General features: G+C 39.8%; 1 protein-coding gene across 3 annotated transcripts; it reads right to left on the reverse strand.

The window, feature by feature from the left end:
• Nucleotides 1–126: 126 nt before the first annotated feature.
• Nucleotides 127–16,886, reverse strand: LOC103151962 (voltage-dependent L-type calcium channel subunit beta-4-like). 3 transcript variants are annotated; one of them, XM_016660772.1, is made up of 14 exons: nucleotides 16,709–16,886; nucleotides 15,597–15,680; nucleotides 9,161–9,331; nucleotides 8,909–9,031; nucleotides 8,656–8,783; nucleotides 6,253–6,329; nucleotides 5,794–5,813; nucleotides 4,858–4,938; nucleotides 4,496–4,554; nucleotides 3,632–3,741; nucleotides 3,367–3,518; nucleotides 3,116–3,211; nucleotides 2,736–2,921; nucleotides 127–2,521 (listed from the first exon to the last, which is right to left on the reverse strand). In XM_016660772.1, the coding sequence occupies exons 1-14, from the start codon at nucleotides 16,769–16,771 to the stop codon at nucleotides 2,261–2,263; spliced, it is 1,611 nt and encodes a 536-aa protein (XP_016516258.1). In that variant the 5' UTR covers nucleotides 16,772–16,886; the 3' UTR covers nucleotides 127–2,260. The 3 variants fall into 3 exon arrangements, with proteins under 3 accessions (XP_016516258.1, XP_016516259.1, XP_016516260.1); XM_016660773.1 differs by lacking the exon at nucleotides 6,253–6,329 and having other exon boundaries at nucleotides 5,794–5,812; nucleotides 16,709–16,885; XM_016660774.1 differs by lacking the exons at nucleotides 15,597–15,680; nucleotides 16,709–16,886 and adding an exon at nucleotides 12,531–13,027.

A 16,886-nucleotide genomic window follows, 5' to 3' on the forward strand; every position in this document is an offset into this window, starting at 1 on the left:
AATGATATATTCTGCAGCAAATGATACCCAGACTAGTACATTCAACCAGCTGCATGCGGGACTTTTGTCAGAAGAAATAAAGACAAAGTAAAACAGTACAAAAGCTCAAATAAAGTCTAAAGAATGTGCAATTAATCTGATTCATATTTTAATTTAAACGTTGTACTTTGTACATATATGCTAAAATAATTTTTGCCACATTCTGCTTTGCAGAATGTTGTTCAAGTGCAATAAATCCAAACTCAATAAGTAATCATGTTAAATAATCATAATTTTTGTTTTCTTTTTCTTTTTTTTTCCATAATCGGGCAGTTCTACTACATCCATATTGCATGCAACACCAGACTACAGCCAACTGTGGTTTAGTTTGGACAACCTTCTGAGCTGTGCAGTCCAAAAATCCTTATCTAAAATCATGAAGGTGCCCTCCTTAAATGCAATTGATCTTTTTCTCTTTAAGTGAAGTTTGTGATTATCACACATCTTAATTTAGAAATCACTCTGCGTAGACATCAGACAAAAAAAAAGTCAATTATAATGAAAAGGGAAGTTCAAAAGTGTGAGCACATCCCTTCATTATGGAAAATAACCGAGGAAGTGTAAATTTGACACATTTCTGTGAAACTCCATAAACCTCCTCGAGCAGTCATTTGAATAAACAATTTCCATATAATTATTCTTATAGGCAAACGATCTGTAGAATAAATGGGGAAAAACAGGATATTGAACATAATCAGAAACAACTGCAGCTCTCTGTATTTATACAAAGCACCATATGGGGGTTCAGTAAACTTAGACTGCATGTGATGCCTTTGTGAATTTTCTGACATGACTGAAAAGACAAAACTATGGTTGCGGTGGCTCCAATTGTACATCATGCAACATCCACGTATATTTTGTCCCGTATGCCATTTTTATCAGCTGGAACACTAACCTCATAAATCTTGTTAATGGTTTTCACCTGTTCTGCAGTTTGGGTCTGTATTTTTAATTGTTCTTTACTCTTTTTTTTTACTTTTTTTTTTCCATAGTTTAAAAAAAAATATTGGGTTGAGTACATGAGGTTCTTATTGTAGGGAGCATGCTCTGCAGTCAGGTTGTCATGCCAGCTACAAAAGTGAAATAAATGCAATGCCACTGATCCTGGTATGGTTATTTTAACCCCATTTCAAGAAAGAATAATAGGGACAAACTGATAAGTGTGTGGTTAAGTGAAAAATAGCCACAAAAAAATCTCCATATATGCTGATGATACTGTAATTGTAAAAGATCAAGGGAAATAAAACCAAAGAAACATCCTGACTTGCTTCAGAGGGTCTCACCCTTTTACAAACAACACTAAAAACGTATCAGGTAGCGTCTTAATATTGCAATTTACTATCCTAGACACACAGAGATAGTGCTTCCTTTGTGCTACATGCTCAGAGCAGAAGCTCTAAAGCGTAGCTCGGATCTGATCCCAACACCTTCAGCATCTTGTCCATCTCTGACCGTGAGGGTCTTTACCTTAATGAGATGCTAAAGCTATGCTACAGAAAAGCTGGCCTTGCTCAAAGTGACTTGCAAATAGCAAAGAAATGTTGAGGGACACGGGGATAGGGGATGTGAAGCACCAGTTTTCAAAGCTATCTGCACACCGGACCACAATCCCCACCACTAACTGCTGATCCACGACCGGATGATTTAGAAAATTGGACCTAAACCTTATCCAGAATGCTAGGTACAAAATATTAGCTAAGTGGATGCGGAGGTTGACCAACTATTGGCATGCAATAAGCTAAATGGTGAGAGGATTTATACACGGCCCAGGATAGGGGCAGCAGCCTTTCAGTCAGCAGTCTGTGTGCAGTGGACGTCCCTCCAGTTTGATGTGATACTCCAGGTACACAATGCCTTTATATCACCATCTGACCAGTAGCCAAAACTAGCTTGTTGACAGACGCAACAAGCACAATCCGTGCTGCACATCTGCTGAGCGTTGTGTTAGTACAATCCAAGAAGATCCCCGAAAGATAAAGGAAAAGAATTTTAGTGTTAATTATTGTTGGCATTCAGAATCTTCTGACTTCTTCATGCTTTTGATTGACAGTTTGATTAAAAACAAATACCTGATCAGTATTCTAAGAGAAAAATTGCCAGGCAGGCCAGACAAGAAAGAAAGAAAAAAAAGGTACAATTTGGGGACCATCTTGGCTCTATTGGAGGATTTATTTTCAGTGGAACCTGGGTCTGTAGGGTCCTGGTGGCAGCAGAAGTGGGCTCAGAGCCGCTGCCTGGAATCGTGGCTGTAGCTGCCCGGTGAACTTCGATTGCGATGGGGCTTGTAGGCGTCCTGATAGGGGTCCTGGTAGTCCTGGTAGGGGTCCTGCTGCTCTCGGCTGTGCTGTGAGCCAGAAGACATGCGGTTGCGTCCCTTATGCGCTCGCTCATTGTGGTAATTTTCGTCTGATGTCATCAGGTTGCGCCGCTCATTTGCGGTGGAGTGGTCTCCTGTGTGGTTGCTTTGTCGCATTTTTTGGCTCTGATGATCACATGAATGTACCAAAGAGACAGATGAGCCACTAAAAAAAAAGACTAGACAGTGTTGCTGAACCATTGTAGATAATATATGTACAACAGAAGCTCAAGGCACAAAGAGTTTCCTTTTCTGAGAATCAAAAGTCCCCACATGAGGACATTCAATTGTGCTGTGGACACAATCCAATGGTGTTTCACCTCAAATGCACTGAACGTACCTGCAGACCAGAGATGCTGGTGGAATAAGGGGTGAGAGTAGTGGGCCCCAGGTTCCGACCCATCAGAGGGTTCAGAGGTGTTGCCATCGAGGTATGAGTTGCTTTCCAGTAGGCCTCAAGGTATTCAGCAAGGTGTTCACAGGCGTCTTCCAGCTGGTTTTCATCCAGGATGATGTCAAACATTTCCTGTCGGTAAAAGATGGCAGTAGAGGAAGATGCGCAGACCCTTTTGTTCTAGATAAACTCGGCATCAGGTGTCATTTAAGAAGATGTTATGCAATCCATACTTACGTCTATTATTTCGTGATTGTTTGTTTTCCTTTTGCTTGATTTAGAAATATTAAAAGGGGACCTTTTAAGGTCAAAGGCTGGGTGCTTACCGGTGGACACTGAGACAGTTTTTCTGCTGCCACAAGCTGGACATTTAGGTGTTTGCTCTGCGACTTTCCTCTGGATTTGACTAACCTCTGAAGAACCTGGATGAGGGAGAAGTGAAAGAGTGCCTTGAATAAGAAGAATGCAGAATCTAATCCATGATGACTAAGGAAACAAATATAAGTTTTCAGAGATCTAATTTTGAGTTTTTAGTTAAAATGTAGAATTCTCTCAGTGGACTCTAGTCTCGCTTTACCTTTGGTGAGGAGACTTTGACATGGACAATGATGGGCGCCAGTGAAGTCTTGAGGAGCTGGGCCGGGTGGTTGATGGTGTCGGCGTCCAAGACGACCAACTGAAGGGAGCGCGCCAACTCAAAGATTCTTTCAATCTCACTTTGCACCTCAGCTGTAGACAAACATTTCTCAATTGGCAGCGTTTTCTCAAGTGTAAACCACCGTTTAGTTTTCTTGTGTTTATCAAGATGTTCTGCTTGTAACAATAGCCAGAGAAAATCTTACCTAAGCTGGAACGAGTGTTGGATCTTTCAATTATGGCTCGCTTACTGGGGTTGTTCAGAACGGACCTCTTGGCCAATGAGATGTCTGCAGTGACTCGTGTTATAGTTATCCTAAAAAACAGGGGGGGAGGTACTGTACACAATTGTATGGATGTTGGCAGACATCTTCTAATGTTTTGTCGCCTTTTATCTGAAAGCAGATGGTAGTGAAGCTTTTTAAGTACCCTTTATTTTAGATTGTGACTGACAGTGACTTCCAATTTTCCATGGTAATCATATGTCACTGTTGCATATGACAAACATGCAGCAGTGACACTTTGCAGAATATTTCAATGTCAGTTACTATTAAGAAAGATTTTCCTTTCTTTCATTTCAAAACAACTTTGCTACCATTTGGAGTTTTAGCATCACACTCAAAACATTAGTATTTGTATGCATGGCACTTGAAATACAATATCCAACCTAATATTGCACCTAAGTAGACCATTTCCAATTCAGTATTTTGCACAGCTCTTCTTATTTCATACTTTTCCAGACTATTTGTCCATTTTTGGACCAAATGTTATACCAGTTTATCACCCTCTAGTGGCCCAGCTTTGGAACTTCACTGTATTTAGAAACTTCTGCCTGCCTCAGTCTGATCGGTGATTCCTTTTTGTTGTTGTTGAAGAAAGCAAATCTTTAGCCGTGTAACAAAGACTTCAACAAACATTTTCACTTTATTTTCAATATAAATATGTACAATTTCAAAACTGAGATGTCTTTTGGATTTTGCAGATGCTTTACATCCATTTTTGTTGTTGTTGTTGTAATTTTCTCTTCAAAGTGATGGCTATTCCAAATTATTCTTAGATCTTTTTCTCACCTGCCATCAAATCTGTGCTTGAGGAAGTCAAATAGGGCTTTCTGCATCATGTCTGTCACCTGCAACAGAGAGGATTTTGTCCAAGTCAGGCAACTTCTGAAGGCAAGTTGATGCACAGCAGCAAAGGGAGCTAAAAAATAAAAAGGACTCCACACAAGTTTGTATGTGTTTAAAAAAAGAACAATAATATTTTTGCACTTCACTGTATAAGTTTGCACTCATACACTGACATCACATTAAAGAAGGCACATTTAAAACGGCCAGGTCAGCATTAATTTCCGCTTGTATTTGGTAGCAGAAGTGAGGAGATGCAAGGTACAAAATTCCAATTTTAGATCCCGCCATAAGGAGATCCAGCTTACCTCGTAACCTTTGAGCGAGGGTCCCACCAGCACCACGGGCCTCATGGAGGGCACCACATCATACGGGGGGATGTGCTCCGTCTGTCAACACAGAGTGGCAGCAGCAGATTCGTCACAAACACTGAAAGCAGCCCAGAATAACTCCACAGAAGACGCACACAGCAGATGGTTCTAATCAGCCGAAGCCAAGGAACAGTCACACATAAAAATGGGAAATATGAGGCCATGTTGGCGCACGAAGCAAATGAAGTAATTTGCCTGAAAAACGAGACCGAAACTGATCCACTTGTAGGTGAAAACAAATGCGTGTTAGATACTTATTGATCCACAGCACAAATATTGTATTTGACCCCTGAACAGTTTTGGATCATCAAACAAACCTTAATAAAGATAAGAAGGGAGAAAAGCTACACAAATCTGCAGGACTGTATGTGAAAATATAACAGTTCCTTTCAAGTCATGAATGAGCTGAATTATTATAATTCTGCAAGAAAAGTGGTCCAGAATTCCCATGTTGACGTAGACACAATGACGCCATCTTGCAGAAGCAGATATATTGGCACCAGGTATTGGCTTTTGGGGGAAATTTATGTTGTTTGGACGGTTTCCCCTCGCCTCTTTAATAAATAAATAAATTTCTCTCTAAATTCTTATCATTATATACTAAAATGTTAAGGTTAATTGATTGTCATGTTCTCTCATCTTTCCTTATAATTTACTATTTAAATGTTATTATTATGCATTCTTGCAATTTTTCCAGAATCATGAGTAACTGAATCTGGTATTGATAATTGTGACGATTTGGCTCGGTATTCGTCGGTAAGGCTGAAGTATTGCATGAGCTTGCTGTCAGTGCTACCAGCGCCTGTCACGTTACTTTGACGCCGGCAAAAGTCGAGGAAGGATGAATGGATGAGTTCGCAGCCACCAACTTACCACTTTCTGTTTCTGCTTTCCTGTGGGAGGGGAGAGAAGACAAGGAGGAGACAATCAGTTCCTGCAACGTCTTAGAAACATTTAAACATCAGCAGGTATTTGTAACAGTTCATAAAAAAAATGAAACCTGTCAATGTCTACAATGTATAAAACAAAACAAAAAGTATATCTACAGTCCTAAGGTTATATTCACAAAGTGCAGTTCAGAGGGGGGGAGTCATAGTCTTGTCGTTGGTTAGCCCCAGTCTCAGAGCGCCTGCAGTCCTCAACTGGAGGAAGAGGAGGATCATGGGATAATGTATCAGCGACTCTATGCAGTAACCTTAAGCTCTATGTGGAGACATGGGAAGGCTTTAGATTCTTATGCTATCTATGATTTTTGAGGTTCAGGATGTTTGGCTGTAAGCTTCGCAGGTGGGTCATTAACGCCCTTCTCTCCCCCCTGTCTGATGTTCTCACCTGCTGAGGATATGAGTGGTCGGATAGAGGCTGACACCTCATCCTCCACACTGGAAGAGGAGTTTCCTCCAGACTTACTGAAAAACACAAGAAGGGATAAAAAAAAAGACAGAAAAACATGGTGGCATTAATGTAAAAAAAAAAAAAAGAAATTACTAATTTTTGAAGCTCAAACTCCGAATGTATATTGGCGTTCAGTTAATCATCTTAAAGCTTTTTTTTTTTATAACCCAAGAAATCCACTTTGAAACTACCTAAATTTTGAATTTAGTTAACTCTAGCAAACATTGTACACATGTTATTTCAATTAACAAGGAATTTAAATGTGCTTAATGCAAGAAAGACATTATCACTGCTTTTTCCTGGAGATAGAATTATTAATATCTTATCCACCTGAAGCATTGGAAAAAAAATTTGCTTAGCCATACTGTTTTATGCCTAATCAAGTCACTTGTCATTTATCAACTTGTAGAGATGTTAACTTTGAAATCATCACTTTCTTAAGATAATCCTAAATAATTTTTTGCCAACCGTGACTCTTTTTTCCCCCCTAAATCATATTTTGGCAAAAAAAAAAAAAAAGACTTATGCCATTATTTAGATGATAATTTGAAAGTCAACATCTACAAGTTGCTAAATGATAAGTGACTTGATTAGGGCATAAAAAATATAGCTAACCTATACTTTAGCTCATCTAAAAGTGAAAGGTTTGTTCAGTAACTTGCAAAATGTCCAGTATTTAATCATTTAATCTGTCCACAGCTGACTCTGAATAGGATTCAAACTAAAACTGAAACAAACTGGTAGATGATTAAATAATTAAGCCGACCAACATAAAATGAACTCAGAAATCTGAAAGACTGAAGAACCACATTCTGCTGGGGCCACAAAACCAAGCAATCCCCTGGATTATTTATATTTTGCTCAACCAAATTTCACAGATATGAATTCTCACATCTGAGTCAGCAAACATAAGAATCAAACCTTAACAAACAGCAGCAGCAGAAACTCAAAAAAGTCCACAGGAACAAACATATTGTTTACAGAAAAATTATATAGTGCAGCTTTAATTACTTTAGAGTATTTTGCATAATTGCAAAACTTGAATCATATTTCTAGTAAAGTTTAAAGCAATACCCTATGAAAAAAAGATCAATTTTCAAAATAATGCAAAAGACTTTTTTCTCTTGTTTAACTTTAATGTGAGACTTGCTTATAACTATATGCGTCCATCACTATCTGCCTCCCTTTCAAGCAAGACGCTGAAGCGCTCCATTCCACTAAGATTACTATTACCCCGACCCGCACGGCTAGAGGATGTGAGAGTGAGTTATTGTATTAACTGCAGATGACAGAACATTCAAGAGCAATTATACACACATGGAAATGGAAAGCGGTGATAGGAGTGCTAAGTACAGCTAATTGGAACAAAGCCATGAATAGAAGAGACGACTTAGGTAAATATTTTAACCTAAACATTTGGTGCTCTTCCTCACTGTGTGAGTCGCAGTCGGGCCGAGACCGAGGACCGCTTTAACAGAAAGGCGCTGACAAACTAAGGTGATATTTGGTTGAAAAAATCTATTTGAAATTATTTTAAATTTGTATGTTGAACTCCATCTGTTCAGGAGCGCTATGGAGAGCAGAAACCAAAAGCATCTAGAGCTAAATAAACTTTTTTTTTTTCTTTCTGTTTAACAATGTTAAAAAAATAAAAATCACATAGCAAAACCTAAATACATATAACAAGTCTATGCATTCATTTGTGTTACTTTGTCAGTTTAATGTTTATAGACGGTGATGTGCTTAACTCAAAGTGTGGCCCCAAATCAATTTCTGCTCAGGGCCCCACGCATTGTTTCACCGGCCCTGTTGCCAAAACCATCCAGGACAAACTATTAAACTCAAACTAAGGAAAAATGGTAAGAATGAAATGGTCTGCTGTTGTTTAAAAATAACAATTTTCTTTCAATTAAATTTACAAATAAAAAATAAAATGGATTTATATTTCATGAAGACTATTCTTAAATACAATAGAATATGTTGAATGTAAATATAATTGTTTTATATTATAGTTCAGCAAATATAAAATGCCTCATAAATAGGATTTATTTCAGTTTTCTGTTATAGCGATCTGGGTAAATGAAACTCAAACTCTGAGACTTTCTAGTTTATTGCTAAATATTTTATGTAATGTTTTTTCCTCCTAATATAAACAAAGAAACTGACAGATTGTAAGTTAGAGCAACGCATTTTTTTCCCTTGGAAATATTTTAACCTAAACATTTGGTGCTCTTCCTCCAAGAGCACCAAAGCTCCTATCACATTTTGATTTTTCAGATCAGATGTGTGACCTTTTGTGACATTGTTGGAGAGAGAGTGTGTGTGTTCTCTGTTGCCTACCCTTGGACTCGTCCTCTCTTTTGCTCCTGCTGCAGCCGGATGTTCTCGAGCTTCAGAGGGCTGGGAATGAAGCCGATCTCACAACCCTCTTTTACCAAGCGCCCGATCCACCAGTCATTGTTGAACTTCTGAACACAGCAAAGCAACTCATGAACAACACCTTTTTTCAAAATCTATATATTAGATATATTCTGTACGACCAAAGTTTCAAATGGTGTCTGGATACTTCAGGTGTTGGAATTTACAGACGTGCCTCTTTTATGTGGAGGAAGTCCTTGGCATCAAAAGAGATGGCTGTTGCTGGTACTGGAACATCCTCATCCAGGGCGCCACAGTAGCTGACATTGGTCCTTACAGCAAACGCCACAGGTTTACTCTGGAAGACAAAGGCACAACTAGATTCATTTGAAATCTTCAGTTGAAATTTCTCCATAAATGATCCAGAACAATAACAAAATAGAGCATGTCTTCTGAATATCAGCGATTTTTGTCCGAGGGTCACAACCTTGGCTCTCTCCAGTTGAACGGCAGCCTGCTGCTCCCTCTCCTGACGGCTCTGTCCCGGTCCTTGGCTCTGGCTGGGGCTCTGGCTCTGGACCTGGGCCTGCACCTCGCGCTCCTCCTCCAGAGATACATCTGAGTCTGATGGTCTGCTAGTATATGAATCAGCTGAGCCCTACAAACAGAAATTGTACAAGTTATTGAAACTATTACGGCTAGACATATTTTAGATACCTTAGACAAGTACATATTTCTTGACATTGTTAAGACGTTTACAAAACCTAAAATTAATTTCTTACCCAGCCTTCGGTGTCAGATCAAACTATGAAGCAAGGAAGCTAAAATTAGAGATGACTAGATTTTTTTTTTTTTTTAACACTGATGAGCATAAAAAAGCATAAAAGCATAAAATTCTTTAAATCCATCTTCACCTGTCTTGCCAATTTATAAAAGAAAGTTGCTAAGATAACTGTCTTCCTTGTTGGACAAAACATATCCACAAGCAAAAGAGCCAGCATCTGTTTAACAAAGGGGCCAAGAATTTACTCAGTTTTACATAAGGCACATCAATAAGATCATGAATGGAGGTTTTGAGGTTTGCCGAGTGCCAAGTTTACAGCCTAATTTGGTTCAGTTACATAAAATATGAAGTTACCATTTTTAAAAAAGATTCAAAATTATTTTACCAGTGACTGACATACTGAAAAGGTTCTAAGAGGTTGTGCCACCCTTGGCACCTTCATGCATTTGTGATAACTGGCAACGAGTCCTTTTACTCCACTGTGGAGAAATTTCAACCCACTCTTCTTTGCAGAATTGCTTTAATTTAGCTACAGTGGAGGGTTTTAGTCAGATGAAACTTCATTTCAAAGCCTTTAAATGATTTTGTTTTTGAGGCTGCTCGTTTGCTTTGAAAATTGTCCTGACATGTAACGCAAATGAGCTTGGGGTCAATGTCGCAAACTGATTATAGTCTAGAATTTCTTCCAGAGAGCAAAATTTATGGGTTCATTTTTCAGATCTGAAGGCAGTAAAGCAGCCTTACGACCTGACGTAACTTCACACAGAATATTTTCCCAACAGTCTTGATCACCATACATATGTTCTGTGACAAATATGTCAAGGGACTTGATGTTCTTTTTGGTCAGCTGTGGTTTTAGTTACTTTCCTCAGTCTGTCTTTACTGTTGAATGACAAACTTTGACATTAAGGCAAGAGAGGCCTGCAAAGATTTAGGTGTTGTTCCTTTTGTGACCTCCTGCATGAGTCTCCGATGCCCTGTTGTAGTAATTTTGCTAGGTTACCCCTAGGAAGGTTCCCAACTAATCCATGTTTTTGCCATTTTAGGATAATGGATCTCACTTTTGTTCTCTGGAGTTTGAAAAGCTTTTCCAATTATTTTATTTTCTTTCTTTTATAAGAAAATAACTCTACTTTTTCATCACGCTGTATGCGGTTGCTATAACAGAAAATACAACAGCAGATCCCGTCAGTAAGAGTGAACCTTGCTGAACTCAGGACTCATTTTCTCAGTTTAGTTTGTCTTGTAGTGTCTCGCACACAGTCAGGGAATTTCTTGAGGGATGCAAGGCTTGCAGTCCCTTCATTCTGCATCCCAGTCAGAACCCCTTTATTGCCCCGTTTTAATGCCGGTACACGAATGGATCAAGTGCTTCCTTCTGCTGTTTTAATCTAAACAATCAGCCACTAATGATGATTCAATTAAGGAGGACCATTAGTTCCGAGCTGATCAATCAAGTTAGTCATCACAGCTAAGCAGTTTTTTTGTTTGTTTTTTTTTTTAGGCCAGCAAGCAGTAGAGGAAAACCTGACTTCAGCACACTGCTTCTCTGGATTGCAAGCATTCTGTCTCAGAAAGTTTCTGGGCATGTGGAGGATTTCCATAAAAAAAACAACTAAACGAAATGAGGGGCTGAAAGGTTTCTGCTGGCTGTTCTTGGTTTCAGTTCTGTTAAATAGGAAGTTATAACTCAGCCCTGTCCATTTGTGTCTTTACAGTTTTGGTTATCTTAAATAAAGACCTATCTCTTCCTTTTATTGGGATTCTGAGTGGTAGAATATGTAGTAAGACCTATTTTAATTTGTAGATACAATAACAATCTGAAAAGTAAATCTTAGTCAGTGCAGTTACAGGTATGTCTCTATCAGCTTTGCACATTAAAATCAATATTGTTGCCCTTTTCTCTTTATAACACACTTCAAGATCATCAGATTGGATAAAAAAAAACAAACATTTTTTGAACATCAATTGTCAAGTCTTGTCAAATTGGTCTGCACTTTAAGTAGGCCATTCAAACATGTGAATTACTTTGATCTAAGCTATTCCATTGCAGCTCTGACTGTATGATTTCATATATACCTTACTGGGCAAAGGGTTTGTTGCTCTCTTACTAGAGGGTAAACCTCTAGTACGCCCTATATTTAGCTACATAAATCTGACCAGCTTTCCCACAGCATGATGTTACCACCACCATGTTTAACAGTCCTGTGTTAATTTAGAGCACACATATAACATTTAGCTTTTTTTGGTAAAAGTTCAGTTTTGACCTCATTTTATCATAGCACCTTTGCTCACGTTTGCTGGCAAAATGGACTTCTTGTGGCGTCCGTCTTCACACTCTTCCATATGTGCTAAGGAAATGCTTTCAAGTTTGTGGATCCAATGTGACAAAATGTGAAGACCCCAATAATATTTGTTCACCCTTCTCAATCGAGGTTCTTGTGAGGCAAAGTGGCACTTTGGCATTACTCTTCAGTTCCAAGGAATGCACACAGAAGAGCTGAGGGAGCACTGTAGCATCCAAGCTATTATCCAATGGAGTAGCTTCGGCATGTGACTCATCAGCATCAGAGTCCACTTAATGACATCACGATGCATGTTTCTGCAAGACTCGTCAGAACCAGAACACGGCGCAGCAGCTCGGCCGGATGAGAAATACTCTTCAGGAAAGTGACGGATGCAGGAATGTGACACACGATTTGTCGTCTCGGTGACAGCCCTTGGTGGGGATGGCGAGGGGGTCATTTGCATCTTTCGGTTCTCCTCTGAGAAGCAAAGCACGGTTCTTCTCTTGCATGGGAAGCGTAGTGACTCCTCCTGGTTTCCTTAGCTTTACAGTCAGATTGCAGCCACGTATTCAACCAATAAATAAGGATATATGCAGAAATCATCTAGCCATCTGCCTAATGTGCATCCCCCTCCCCTCCTTTACACACCCACCCAACCCCCTTCCAGCCAAGCATTGCCCAGGATCACACTACACTGGCTAACCCATCAAAGGCCTCTTACGTGTGTGTGTGTGTGCCATCAATAAGCAAACAGCAGGAGAGCACATAAGCAGATTTACACTCACCGCCTCCGAGTCTTCAAATCCATGCAGGTACAAATTGTCATACATGGAGGTTTGATATTCTAACGAGCTCCTCTAGAAAAATGAGGGGGGAACAATGTGAGTGGAGGCGGAGGAGAAAGGAGGGGGCACCGGAGGAAAAAAAAAAGGATGGCTGGGGAAGGGGGGGGGATGACGACAATTCCTTCTCTCTACAGCAGAGACTAATTAAAAAATAAATATCCCCTCCTGTTGGATCACGCCTGGTCCTTTGGAGGCGCCTCTCTAAGACGGATGCAGTTTCTCCCTGGTCTCCTCGCACCGCTGCTGGCTGCCTCACGTTACAGGATGGAGACGGTATCCCTGGAGGAAGCCCGATCCTGGCATTTCATCTCTATCAGACGTCCGCACGTACAAAACCTACACACAGAGGCAGAGAGAGCAGCAGAGGCAGCAGCAGCAGCAGCAGTAGAGGGGCTGTGAATCCTTCCTCAATATCCAAGCCTGATGACAGAATCAGAATGCAAGGAGCCGATTGGCTGGATGGTTGTCCACTCAGCCTGGATGAGCACTTTTTTTTTTTTCAGTGCAGTAAGGTAGACGGATTTGGGGAGAGGGATTACGTTTTAAAGGAGTGGAGCAGCATCCTCTTGTTCTTATTTTACCTTATATATACCAAATCTGTTCAAAAATCTGAATTGTATACACAGTGGTGTAAAAAAGTATTTCTTCCTATTTCGTTTTGCTTTTTTTGCCCCATTTAAATGTTTGAGATCATCAAACAAAAGACAGCTTTCATATGTTGATTTAATTAACAAAGGATTAAAAACTATCCAAACTAGCCATACTGTTGCGATCCATGTTTTTCTGTGTAGTTATTTAGAGGTTTTCTGCGTTTAGTCCTGTCTTCCCTGTTGATTGTTCCCACCTGTTTCAAGTTCCCTGATTACCTTCCCTGTGTATTTAACCCCACCTGTTGTCTCTGTCCTTCGTCAGAGCCTTGTCGTATGTCAGCAGTCAGTTGTTGCACACAGTCGTACTGTGAAGTCCTGTGTCGACTCAGCCCTTGTCTTCAGTCTTGAGTTTTCAGTTGCTACTGGTATTTAGTTGTTGCTAAGTTTTCTGCTGTGTTGCCTGAACTGGGCTGTTCTGAGCTACTTTTCTATTAAACCCTTCATCTTCATCTGGGTCTCCGTGTTCATTCTCACCACCACAAACCACCACTTCATGACACATACCCTGTGTGAAACAGTAAATACCCTTTAGCCTAATAACTAGCTGTGCACCAACAAATCCAATCAAGCTTTTGTTGATAACAGGCAATACATTTGAACATCACTGTGGAGGATATTTGGCTCACTCTTTGCAGGTTTGTTGTAATTGGAATTCATTGAACAGTTTTCCACCATGCCACAACGTCTCAATCGGATTTCAAACCAGGCTTTTGACTAAGCTACTCCTAGTCTTTCATTTAGCTTTTTTTGTTTTGTCCATTTGGTGTGCTTTGACTCATCGTCCTGCTGCATAACCGTTTCTCTTGAGCTTGAGGTCACAAACCGCTTGCCGGACCTTCTGTATCAGTACTTTCAGGCAATGATGCTGGGTTCTATCAGTTAGGACAAGTTATGGATACATTCGCATGATTTCTTTCTATACAAAGTTGACTGAGTTCACACAGTTTTTTTTTCTTGTGTGTACACCCTCATGTGTCCTCTGATATTCTCCCAAAAATACCTGTCACTTGAATTGCAGTTTAAATGAAAGATTCTGTGGACAGAAACTGTCTCTCATACAATCCAATAATCTGCCTATTAAGGAAGAATGGTGATGAAAGCCACTAGAAGTCCTATTTGCCACAAGGGAAGCAAAGCAAACATTTTCAAGAAAATCAAAGCATATTCAAAGCTATTGTACAAGTGCGTTGAAGATAGTTAAATGAATATACCCATCACACTATTGCTGATATGCATTGCTTTTCAGTGTGTATATTTATATAACACTGTACCATACACAATATGATCACCACATATTCTTTATGTGGAAAAACCCAACATTATGTCCAACACAGCTGCCACACGAAAGAAATCTTCAAACTGGGGAAGAGATTACAGGTAGTTTGTCTTTTGTGCTGATGGAACATAGTCAAGCTGTTTGCTTCAAAATTCAAAATTAAGAAACATCACCTGACAGACAATATAAGACAAGGGAAAATGCTGAGAACTGAATTTAAACATATTCTTCCCGACTTCATTAAAAGACATCTAGCCTATAAAGGTTGATGCCCGAGGCAACAAACCTGCATCGTCTTTGAGTGATCAAGAGCATGTGCTGCATGCATGTGTTACTGCTGCAACATTTGCATGGCTGCTACACAAAAATTGCATCATTGACCCAATAATATTACATAATCCCATCCAACAATATAAATGCTCGTGCTAATGGACATTTGCTCACCTCAGGATGTGAGATGCATGAAATTGAAAGTGGAACCTTTTTTCTTAGAGATTTGGCTAATGATCTACCCACCAGGGGGCACTCATTGAGAATTGCCATTTAATTCCCATACCCAGAGGGAATCCTTAAATATGGAAAAACCACTCACCAAGATACCGAACAGTTGGACACACTTGATCCAAATATACACACACTATTCAAGCTGGGACTGCATCAAAAATGATACACACTCCCTTACTTCCTCTAACATCCATATCCGTTGTCTGTACACTCAGGGGAGATGCTGCCTACCTCCAGCATCAATGGGCAGTAGGCATGGTACATCCTGGACAGGTTGCCAGTCCATCACAGGGCAACACAGAGACACACAGGACAGGCAACCATGCATGCATACACACACCTAGGGGCAATTTAGAAAGACCAAGTAACATAACAGTCATAGTTTTGGACTGTGGGAGGAAGCTGGAGCACTCAGAGAACATGCAATCTCCATGCAGAAAGACCCTGTATTTAAACCAAGGATCTTCTTACTGCAAGACAACAATTCTACCAGCTGTGCCATTGTGCAGCAAAAGGAAGGAAGGAAGGGAACCGAATGACAGATTTATTTCCCAGGATTCCCTTGTGGTTCAGTACCTGTCTGAGGATGAAGCTCGTGGATGTGGTGCTTCCATCAGACCTCTTGAGCCGGCTTCTCCTGGAATAAGTCCCTCGGTTTACCTGAATGAAAAAACAAAATCGTAACCTGAATCCAGAGGTTTCCTCACCACATCTGGAGATGCTAACAAATATCCAGATAGATTACTGCATGGTGCTGTTTTCTAACTAAGTCAAATAATTGTAATGCATATAAAACCCCCAAGCAAATAAGACTTCATCCAACTTATTAATGTCTTTACCTTTGAATGTCTTTCTTTTCCTACTAAATGATCTAAATATACCAGCAGAGTTGATCTCAGGGGGACAAACTTAATTATCTGCCTGCGATTTGTCCCATTTCTCCTTTATTCTCCAGAGTTGGTGACAATGTCACCGTTAAAAAGTCTGAGCCTACTTCCCTGTATCTGTGAAACGGGGCCACTAATCTGGGTCAACATCTTTCTTTGGCTCCTCAAGTAAAACAAATGAAGAATGAAGTCTGGTAATATGTTTCTATTAATATGTGCATATTACCCAAAGAGAAAACGGTTATCTAGCAAGGAATGAGGCATTTCTTTCACTTTGACAGCAAGAATCTACTAATTTTAGACATACAGAAGTAAGACACTGTTGACGTGTTTCTGCTTCATATGCTATGTATTGAAATATATAAAAAAACATAGAGAAACAATATATGAAAGAAGACTGAAACAAAGTTGAGATTCAGTTTTCTCTGCATTGGTTCTGCAGAGATAATTTTTTTAAATTAAACTAATTAATAGTTCAGTCAACGACTTTGAAATAAAGTTTGTATGTGAGACTCATTTAAGTTAAACAGTATATTGAAATACTATGTTTTAAGCCATTGATTGAATGTTGTGTATATAATTATCAGTTACAGATTCATATTATTTGGATTCATATTATTTGTTGTAAATGTCCACAGAGATGCAAACATAGCACCAGCAACACTGTCAAAGTTGGAATAAATTATATTGATGTTAAAAATAGTTTCCATCAAATAAGGTCTAATTTAAGATGACTCTTTGACCCTACTTTGAATCTGAAAACCCTATTTCTACAAAAGCAAAAAAAAACTTAAAACCCACCTGAAAGATGGGCGCTTGGATGCCCTCGCCTATTTTGTTCCGGATGTAGATGTGTCGGGACATTTCGGCCAGAACATCGGTCCAGAGGGCGGGCTGCTCCGGCCCAGCCCAGCGCAGGGGAGGGGGGTTCCTGGCTGCGTGCTCCAGCTTCACTCTGCGTGGCAGAACATGAGCGCTC

Source organism: Poecilia formosa, unplaced genomic scaffold (genome assembly GCF_000485575.1).
Source record: "Poecilia formosa unplaced genomic scaffold, Poecilia_formosa-5.1.2 Scaffold297, whole genome shotgun sequence".
Lineage (NCBI taxonomy): Eukaryota > Metazoa > Chordata > Actinopteri > Cyprinodontiformes > Poeciliidae > Poecilia > Poecilia formosa.